General features: G+C 38.2%; 1 protein-coding gene across 2 annotated transcripts; it reads left to right on the top strand.

Moving 5' to 3' along the window:
* Positions 1-2,294: 2,294 nt before the first annotated feature.
* Positions 2,295-9,831, top strand: LOC122598843 (NF-X1-type zinc finger protein NFXL1). Of its 2 annotated transcripts, XR_006323760.1 has the most exons (5): positions 2,295-2,576; positions 3,146-6,570; positions 7,341-7,425; positions 8,498-8,579; positions 9,483-9,831. XR_006323760.1 is itself a non-coding variant. In XM_043771328.1 (2 exons), exon 2 carries the CDS (start codon positions 3,155-3,157, stop codon positions 6,533-6,535), a length of 3,381 nt encoding a protein of 1,126 aa, XP_043627263.1. In that variant the 5' UTR covers positions 2,295-2,576; positions 3,146-3,154; the 3' UTR covers positions 6,536-6,885. The 2 variants fall into 2 exon arrangements, 1 of the variants encoding a protein (XP_043627263.1); XM_043771328.1 differs by lacking the exons at positions 7,341-7,425; positions 8,498-8,579; positions 9,483-9,831 and having other exon boundaries at positions 3,146-6,885.
* The last annotated feature ends 343 nt before the right edge of the window (positions 9,832-10,174 follow it).

Below are 10,174 nucleotides of genomic sequence, written 5' to 3'. Positions count from 1 at the left end.
ACGTAGCGTGTAAAGCGCAAAATAGGTATACTTTGCGTGTAAAGCGCATAAATAAGTATACGTTGCGTGTAAAGCGCGTAAATCATGAGTAACAATACGTATATGTCCATTCCAACACAATCCAATATCCATCCATTCCACTACACAACACGTACCTACACTTCGGAGGATTTTACTTTCATCAAGTTCTAGATGCTCCCGCAGCCTTCCCGCCACATCTAAAACCCTTTGAGAAGCATAACCGACTTCCATGTAGTCACAACTATCCTAATTAATCATGATATCACAAACATGCGCAAAACCAACCAAGTAATGGATAAACCGTCAAGTAAGTCAATGAGACAATCAAACGACTAACAAGTAGTTGTACACTTTCCAGCCCGAATCTCAAGCGAGTAGGGAGCTACGGAACTCACCTTAGCCTTAGATGTCGTTAGAATGAGCTTAAACGGGTGAGTGAGGAGCACAACGATCATAAACCTATTACATCAACATCTTATCATCACATTATATCTTAAAGTATGCCTAGTACATTTAGTTAAAGATATAAAGGTTTTGGTTGAACACGAGTTGAGGTTTGACACTAAATTTTGACGGAGGAATCAAAGCGTTACACGCGCCTTATTATGGATCATTAAGATGTAAGAATGAATTTGGGTTAAGCAACTAAGGATTTGACACTTTAGTACACAAAATATACATAATTAGCAAATATGTGGCACGTAGGAAATGCATGTGGCACGTATTTAACTTTTTCAGATTTTTGGGCAAATATGTGGCACATGCATACATGCATGTGGCGCATATTTGACTCTGTTCGGGCTTTACACAAAAACTGTGGCACATGCATTACTACATGTGGCACATATTTAGCATTTCAGATTTTTGACAAATATGTGGCACATGCATACATGTATGTGGCGCATATTTGACTCTGTTCGGGCTTTACACAAAAACTGTGGCACATGCATACATGCATGTGGCACACCTGGGCATGTTCTTGCTTAAAACGGGTTTTCACATCAAAATCGACCCGAACTCGTTTTTTTTTACCATTTTGGAACCATTTTGAAGCTACAAAACATGTTTCTAACATAATTTAGACAAAACCCATCATCAAAACTCTTTCCATTCCACAAATCCAAGACAATCCAACCTAAAACCCTAAATTTGACCTAAATTGTGTTTTTGAGCTCAAATTCGGCCAAGGGTCATTCAATCTCGACCAAGACATGTTTATTTACTTATAATGATGCTTGAGAGTGAGAATTAGCTTACCAAAAATCCTTCAAGTGAATAACTCCGAAAATAAGCTATAAAAGACAAGTTCTTGCACTTGAAACCCTAAATTTTCGATATGATGAAGGTGAAATGATGATGATGATTAATCTTTCATGTAATTATTGTGAAACTCATTAAATGTTGATGATTTGCTAGAGAGAGGAGGAGAAAAGGTTCTTGGAGTAAATTAGAGAAAGAAAAGAAAGAGTTTGTGATTGGGTGGTGAATGGTTGGGTGGGATTGGATAAGGTTAGGGTTGGGTATGAGTCATGGGTCATGAGTTGTGGTTAATCCACGGGTTACTAGCTAAATTATGTATACGTCATATCCCGAGTCATATAATAATTTGGTAAATCGACCCGTTTAACATGTCATCTAGCCAATTAATCACAAAATGAGCCCAATAATTATCATTGAATACGAAAGTTAGTCAAATTGCACATAAAATCAAATGAGTCAAAATAACGGATGTTACATGTAGTGCCGCCCCTACGGGGAGTTTATTGGTGTCAAGCCTATTATGTAAACAAAATCAAGTCGTGCTTAATCAGTTTACGGTCAAACTTGAGCTAGTCATATATACCGGTCAAGTCAAGATCTAGTCTTATAATGGGAGGAGATTCCCTCAAGTTATCCTAAGATGACTCGTCATGTTAGGACAATTTTGGCCTTTAAATGAAAATCAAAGACCAAGATTCAAAGACCATCTTAGAATCTTAGCCCTTGATTTTTAATCAAGGGTTAAAATTTCCCCAACTTGAGTCAAGTTGGAGAAATAACTTGAGAGAATCATCTCTCTCTTATAATACCTCGAAAAGTTCATGAATTTAGTCAATTTACCCGTTATACCAAGGGCCAAACAAGTCGGTTTTGTTTGGAGACCACGCACACGCAGATACTGACTGTAATTAGGAGAATAATTTTGGCTTGTTCACCAAGGTGAGGCGGTGTACTTGTGTGTTTACTATTATTAATTCCTTCCTATAATTACTCTCCACCATTCCATTCCATTTCATTGCATTCGTCCATCCGTTTAACCCCAACACCCCCCGATTTCATTTTCTTTTTTCCTTTCTTTTACTTCCCATCAAATCCCACCTAAACAAACTTCTCATCTTTCTTTCTTTCTTTAATTCTATTACCCAAACGCACCTTATTATTTAATCAATCAAAAGATAATCAGCTTTATTATTTTTATATTACAATATTCAATTGGTGATTTTGATTTGGATTCCATCAGAAGTCGATTCAACCCCTCGGCGATTGCTTCCGACATTCAACTTCCGATCACCCAGGTATCCCCCGCCTTTCTCTCTTCTCTACGCATAATCTGTATCTATATCTATATCTATATCTATCTGTGTTCTTCCTATCTGTATCTATAATTTCCTTGCAGCTCAATTGTATACTGTAAAATTAGGTTTACGAAATTGATTTTTCTATTCAGTAGGTATATATATATATATAGATAGATGTATAGATGTATGAATTTGTGAAATTAGGTTTTTATCATCGCTGACATGAGTTTTTCATTTTTTAAAAAAATTAGAATGAAAATAATATCACATATATATTTGATTAGATGCTTTGTACCACCACCTAGAATCTCATCTAGTTAGGGCTGTATGTAAACTTTAATGGTTGGTGAAGGCTAATGAACCGTGCTTCGAAAATTTCGATCTCGTTTGTTAAACGAATGAACATGAAAAAATAATTTTTTTGTTTAACGAATTGAACTTGACTGTCAGACAAACGATATTCGCTTTGTTAGTTTACAGCCGTACATACCTATAGCCTATGATGATTTTTTATCCTTGCTTTTATTTAATTGTATTGCAAAATTTAACTGTATGTATATGTGTAGGTGGTGGATATGAATCAAGTTGGAAGTGAGAATACCAGCAGCAGAACAGAGATAAATAATATTAACAACGGCAACAATAGGCCTAGGTACCCTCCTCATTCTTCTCTTCGTCGTAGAGAATGGATTCCTCGTGGGGGTGGTGGACGAGGAGTAGGAGGTTCAGTGGACAGCGCTGCAGTAACAGTAGGAGCATTCGTTGGGGAAGCTAATGTCCCGTATTCATCGATTCCTTCTGGAGGTCCACCACAGTCACATAATAGTAACAGTAATAATAATAGAGGAGGGAGCTTCAGGAGGCAACAGCATCATCATCAGCATAATCATGTAACTCGGGCTGTAAATCAAAATAATGTTGGTGGTGGTAACCGTGATAGAAGAAGAAGGGATGACCGAGTTTCTAATGGACCAGAAGGGGGAGGGGGAGGAGGAGGAGGATCGTCTTCTTTACCTCAGCTTGTTCAAGAAATTCAAGACAAACTTTTAAAGGGTACAATTGAGTGCATGATATGTTATGATATGGTAAGGCGTTCTGCTCCCGTTTGGTCATGTTCCAGCTGCTTCTCTATTTTTCATTTGAATTGTATCAAGAAATGGGCCAGGGCACCTACTTCTATTGACTTGTCTGCTGAGAAAAATCAAGGTTTTAATTGGCGCTGCCCTGGATGTCAATCTGTTCAGTTAACTTCATATAAGGATATTCGTTATCTTTGTTTCTGTGGAAAGAGGCAGGAACCCCCATCAGATCCATATCTCACCCCTCATTCTTGTGGTGAAGCCTGTGGAAGGCCTCTTGACAAGGACATTCGTGGTTCTGGTTCTAGTGACAGTGATAGTGAAGTTGTTTGTCGTCATCGTTGTGTTCTTCAATGCCACCCTGGTCCTTGCCCTCCTTGTAAGGCTTTTGCTCCACCAAGATTGTGTCCATGTGGGAAGAAAACAATAACTACAAGATGCTCTCAACAGAAATCTCTTGTTACTTGTGGCCAGATTTGTGGTAAACCTCTCAACTGTCAACGCCATAGCTGTGGCAGGACATGCCATGTGGGTCCTTGTGATTCTTGTGAGGTTCGCATTGATGCCTCATGTTTCTGCAAGAAAAAGTCTGAGGTAGTTGTTTGTGGAGACATGGCTCTCAAAGGACCAGTAAATGTCGAAAATGGTATCTTTTCATGCAGCTCCCCATGTGAAAAATCTCTTGTATGTGGAAACCATGCCTGCAAAGACACATGTCATCCTGGTCTTTGTGGGGAATGTGACCTGTTGCCAGGTAGGGTCAAGTCTTGCTATTGTGGTAAATCAAGCTTACTGGAGGAACGTCATAGCTGTTTGGATCCAATACCAGCCTGCTCACAGATATGTGAGAAGACCCTTCCATGTGGGTTGCATCTTTGTAAAGAGACATGCCACCCAGGGTCTTGTGCACCATGTCGGGTGATGGTTACTCAAAAATGTCGTTGTGGGTCAACCTCTCGAGTTGTGGAATGTTTTAACACCACCATGGAAGTAGACACCTTCTTATGTGATAAACCTTGTGGGCGTAAGAAGAATTGTGGTAGACACCGTTGCAGTGACAAGTGCTGCCCATTTTCGAACTCCAACAATGCCGCCAGGAGGCACCTTACTCAGGGCTGGGATCCACACTTGTGTTCGAAACCTTGTGAGAAGAAGCTAAGATGTGGGCAACATGATTGTGAGTCGTTGTGTCACAGTGGCCATTGCCCTCCTTGCCAAGAGACTATTTTTACTGACCTGACTTGTGCATGTGGAAGATCATCGATTCCTCCTCCACTACCATGTGGTACACCACCACCCTCTTGTCAGTACCCATGTTCTGTTCCTCAACCATGTGGTCACATGTCTTCTCATAGCTGCCATTTTGGGGATTGTCCGCCTTGTTCAGTTCCTATACCTAAGGAATGTATTGGGGGCCATGTTGTTCTTAGAAACATACCATGCGGTTCAAAAGATATCAGATGTAATAAAATTTGTGGCAAGGCAAGGCATTGTGGGATGCATGCATGTTTAAGGACATGCCATCCGTCTCCATGTGATTCAAGCAGTGGAGGATCCATATCTGGGGTGAAGGCTTCATGTGGCCAGACATGTGGTGCACCTAGGAGAGACTGCAGGCACACGTGTACCTCCCTTTGTCACCCTTTTAATCCATGCCCAGATGTAAGATGTGAGTTTCCTGTCACGATAACTTGTTCTTGTGGTAGAATAACTGCAACCGTTCCTTGTGATGCTGGAGGAAACAATAGCAGTTACAATGCCGACACTGTTCTTGAAGCATCTGCAATGTATAAATTGCCGGTGCCACTTCAACCTATTGAAGCAAATGGAAAGAAAATCCCACTAGGACAAAGGAAACTTATGTGTGATGATGAATGTTCAAAAATGGAGCGTAAAAAAGTTCTTGCAGATGCTTTTGGTGTTACTACACCAAATTTGGACGCTCTCCATTTTGGTGAGAATAGCACTGTTTCTGAAATGCTTGGAGACTTATATAGACGTGATGCTAAATGGGTTTTGTCAGTGGAAGAAAGATGCAAAATGTTGGTTCTTGGGAGGGGGAGAGGTGGAGCAGGTGTTCTCAAGGTTCATGTGTTCTGTCCAATGCTGAAAGAGAAAAGAGACGCAGTGAGGCTAATCGCAGAGAGATGGAAGCTGTCAATAAGTGCTGCTGGTTGGGAGCCAAAACGATTTATTGTGGTTCATGTTACACCGAAATCCAAGGCACCCAGTCGGATTCTTGGTGCCAAAGGTTTGAACACCTCAAACTTGATACATCCACCTAATTTTGATCCTTTGGTAGACATGGATCCAAGGCTAGTTGTGGCTTTGTTTAATCTGCCAGGGGATGCAGATGTGAGTGCTCTGATATTGCGGTTTGGTGGGGAATGTGAACTCGTGTGGTTGAATGACAAAAATGCATTGGCTGTATTCAGTGATCCGGCTCGAGCTGCAACTGCTATGAGACGTTTAGATCACGGTTCTGTTTATTATGGGGCAACTATAGTTGGTACTAATGGTGCATCAGCCTCGATTGTAGGTAATGCTTGGGGGGGTGGTAGTGGCTCAACTGTTGCTACAAATCCATGGAAGAAAGCTGTAGTGCAGGAACCATCTGATGCATGGAGTGTTGGGGAAGAGTTGGGGAACCCAGAACCGTCATCATGGAATGTAAAAGAAACTCCAGTAATCATGACGACTTCAGCGAATAGATGGAGCATCCTGGATTCAGAAGTTGGTCGGAGTAATTTCACTAGTCAAGAATCTCGTAAAGTTGTAGCTAGTAATGTGGTATCGGAGAATAATCCAGGAAGTAGTTCAAACAGTGGATCAAACCAAGATGATGTTGTGGATGACTGGGAAAAGGCTTATGACTGATCATATGTTGTCATGCTTTCTCTGATGCTGAAAAGGTTATATCATCGTGCACTCAAGAATTTTCCTTTTTGAACTCCCAGATTAGAGGATAGTTTTTGTTAACAATCGGTGAATATCCATTTGATAGTTGCAATCTGATTATCTTGTGGGATGTATCTTTGTTCCTTTGTTTCTATATGTTTAAACTATAAAGTAGCTATGGTCTTAGTTAGTTATGGATCAGGGAAATGGTATTAATTGATATTGTTTGTATGCCCTTTGAAATTGCCGTTTTTGGGTGCTTTTCGGCATATTAAATCTGTGTGTTGTATATGGGTTGCAAAAGTTTTGAGAAAGTTCATTTGAGATTATATGAGGCTGATTCGTGTTTAGCATATCTACTGCCCTCCTGTCAGGTTAATTGGGTATTGTTTTTGAGACTCTATCACAATTATATAACAACAATTCGTAAAACTCGGCGTTGTCTCTTAATTTACTGTAGCTATGGAAATTATTTTTTTATTGCTGATTACCTGCACCCTATCTTCTTCTTCTTATTCTTCATGCTCTCCACTTGAAATCCATCAGAATCTCTAACATTGATGTTACTATTATGTGGTGAAATTAGGTTTTCGCTCTTCGTCAGGTATTCGTGTTCTGATTTTTGTGTCTAATTCTTAGAAATTTCTTTTGCACTGATTTGATTGTTCTAACTTTTTTTTTTTATGACAAGTATTGGGATAATAATCGATATTTTTTTGATGTTTTTTAGTACAATAGGCATTGGTTTGATTTGTACCTTTATTTTCGTAATTTTGTTTTACAGGTGTGTATGCCACTTCTGTTACATAAAATTTGTGGTGAATGAAGAAAGAATGGGGCAAAGGAGCGTTATGGGTGCTCAATATGAGGTATTCATTTTAACCTATTCGTTGTAAATTGTCAGATGATTTTTTTTGGATGGTTTGGAAGAATGTTGCTTTATGTTACCTAACACATTATCATTTTCATAGTGCCAATCCAAATATGGGGCATGGTTTGTAATTGGTTTTGTTTTGATTACTTTAATTGCATGGAGTTTTGGTTCATGTGCTCATTTTCATTGTATTTTGCATCTGGGTCATGGTTAACGGACTTTAAAGCTGAAGCAAGTGATAGGAGTAGCACAACTAAATTTTGGCATTAGTATTTAGGATTTTAGGAGGTGTTTCGATTAACTCTTTTAGATGGCTTTTTGGTTGACGTGTTGTCCAAATGCCATTATCCCCTCTCCATTTTTTTCCACCCAAAGCTGATTATTTTTTTTGCTTATCTGACTAAAAATGTTGTTAGTGATATAACTATGAGTTTGTTCAATATCTTGAAACCAGTCATATGATATGTGAGTTGGAGCATCAGAATCAAGATTAGGTATACATTATCTGAACTTGGATTCATACTGTATAGAATGACCTGATTTCGTAATTAGTTTTTTATTACTAATTTGTATGGTGTGTCATTGGTGTTATATATATGAATGTTGGTTTATGTATATACATGTTACCTTTCTATTACTAATTTGTATTGTGTGCCATTTGTGTTATATATATGAATGTTGGTTTAGCTGAATGGTAATGGAAGTATCTATAAATTGAAAAGCAATATTGGAGGCATAGCTGCTTGCTAATCGATATTGATAAGTTGCAGTTATATTGTCTCCAAGTACAACAACATTATTGTACTTTTCTCCTTTGTAATTTTGGTACCTTTGTGTTTTTTTATTAATTTAAAACTGCTGATTTTTTTGAGCATGTATTCAACATACTACTTTGGCGTATATACTATGAATCGTTTCTCTTAATATAAGGATAAGTGTTGGCGTGTTCGCTATATGGTTGGTAATCAGTTGAACGAGCTATGTGAATGTGATCACTTTGGTATTTGACTGGATTCTTTCTATTTCTTTCATTGTAAACTGCTTTAATGGCTGTCCGGATGTGACAGGACGGATTTAGTTCCAGCTTATGTGAGCTTCCATCAGGATAACACGGAGGTACGGATTGCAGCTGCTGAAAAGATTACCAAGGTTAGTCGAATTCTCTGCCCAGAACTTGCAATTCAGCATATTCTTTCGTGTGTAAAGGTATCATCTCTGCTAAAAGGCTGTTGGTGATCTCTTGGATCTTTATGGCTCTAGGAAGAGGTGTCTAAATGGGTGGGTCATGCGGGTGCTAACAGTTAGGAATGGGTAATGTTTGGTTTTCAGCCCATTTAACCTTTTTTCTGAAGCTAAATAACCGGTTTTCTTCTAGATTCTGGACGCCCATCTTCTTGCAGGTTTGTTTAGTGCAATGGATCATTAATATCGTTATTTGTTTACTTATTTTTGTTACTTTGTTTTCTTTAACTTGCACATAAACTAACTAACCTCATTAACTATTTTGATAATATTGAAAAACCATGCATTTTCTGGTGCTATTAAGGATTCAAGGTTGACAAACCTGGTGGAACAATAAATGAAATCGTAAACTTGAAATCGTTTATTTCAACTTCCATCTTCTTTCTTATATTCTTATTCTCTTATTCGTAAACTTAACGCCCTTTTCAACTTCCATCTTCTTTCTTATATTCTTATTCGTAAACTTGAAATCGTTTATTTTCCAAACACATCTGCGTTTTGTTATTTAAAAGCTTTGTGAGCATACTAAGGGCACTCCTTTATTTTAAGTCTTCATGTATAGATGCTGTAGGTTTAATAAATTAGTGAGTGAGTGACATCGAATAAGCAAAATCTATCTGTGAATACAAGACCCCAAAAAATCCCTTCATTTAGTCGAAGTATGTTTTTACCTAAGAAAAATTGTTAAGTCGGTTACTTTTCATAGTTAATGTTGAAAATTCTATACTTTCTATTATTCTAAGCTCCAGTGCAAATTCACAACCTTATCCACTTGCTATTCATAGATGACGATTGATGATTTATATGCAGGTGTGATGGGGATATCATTGCTGAAAATGAAGTTGTAGTCTTATTATTGTTGCCTTGATAGTCTTTTCAGATATGCATTCAGATGTCACCTGAAATCAAGAGCTGCCAAAAGGATACTAATGAGCTAAAAGTGTGCTTCTAATCACCTCAATAGAGCATCAGTTGCTAATTTGACATGAATAATGTTAATAACAAAAACATACTTTAGGCCGTATCATTACTTACAGCAATGTGATTTAATGTAAATTTTCAATTGAGTTGACCCTTTGTAAACTCGGATTTGAATCTTGGTTTTAAAAATAGTTGTTCCCGCCGCAACGCGCGGTCACGAACCAACTAGTTATCAAAATGACTCGCAGAAACATGCTCTTACTGCTTAACTTGATATACAACAAATGAATTTGTAAAAGTTTCTCTATAATTTGCTAGTGAGACAAACGCCTCTTCAATTCCTACTTCCTACAAGGCTTTTTTAAGTTGATTCTGGACCATAAAAGCCGGATAAGTTGTACAATGTTTAAGAATCTCATATAACAGGCATAACTGTTACGTATATATACAAGTCTAGTAACCACGGGTTACAGCAACAACGGTTTAAAGCGTGCGAGATGGCTTGTTAATTTTCTGTGAGATGCGGCATTTTCAAGAGGTATCTATCATTGTAAATAACTAAATGTTAGGCTGTGGATTAG

The sequence above is a fragment of the Erigeron canadensis genome, chromosome 1, assembly GCF_010389155.1.
Source record: "Erigeron canadensis isolate Cc75 chromosome 1, C_canadensis_v1, whole genome shotgun sequence".
NCBI lineage: Eukaryota > Viridiplantae > Streptophyta > Magnoliopsida > Asterales > Asteraceae > Erigeron > Erigeron canadensis.
Note: the sequence above shows the minus strand (reverse complement) of the source record. Positions and strands in the feature narration are given on the sequence as shown.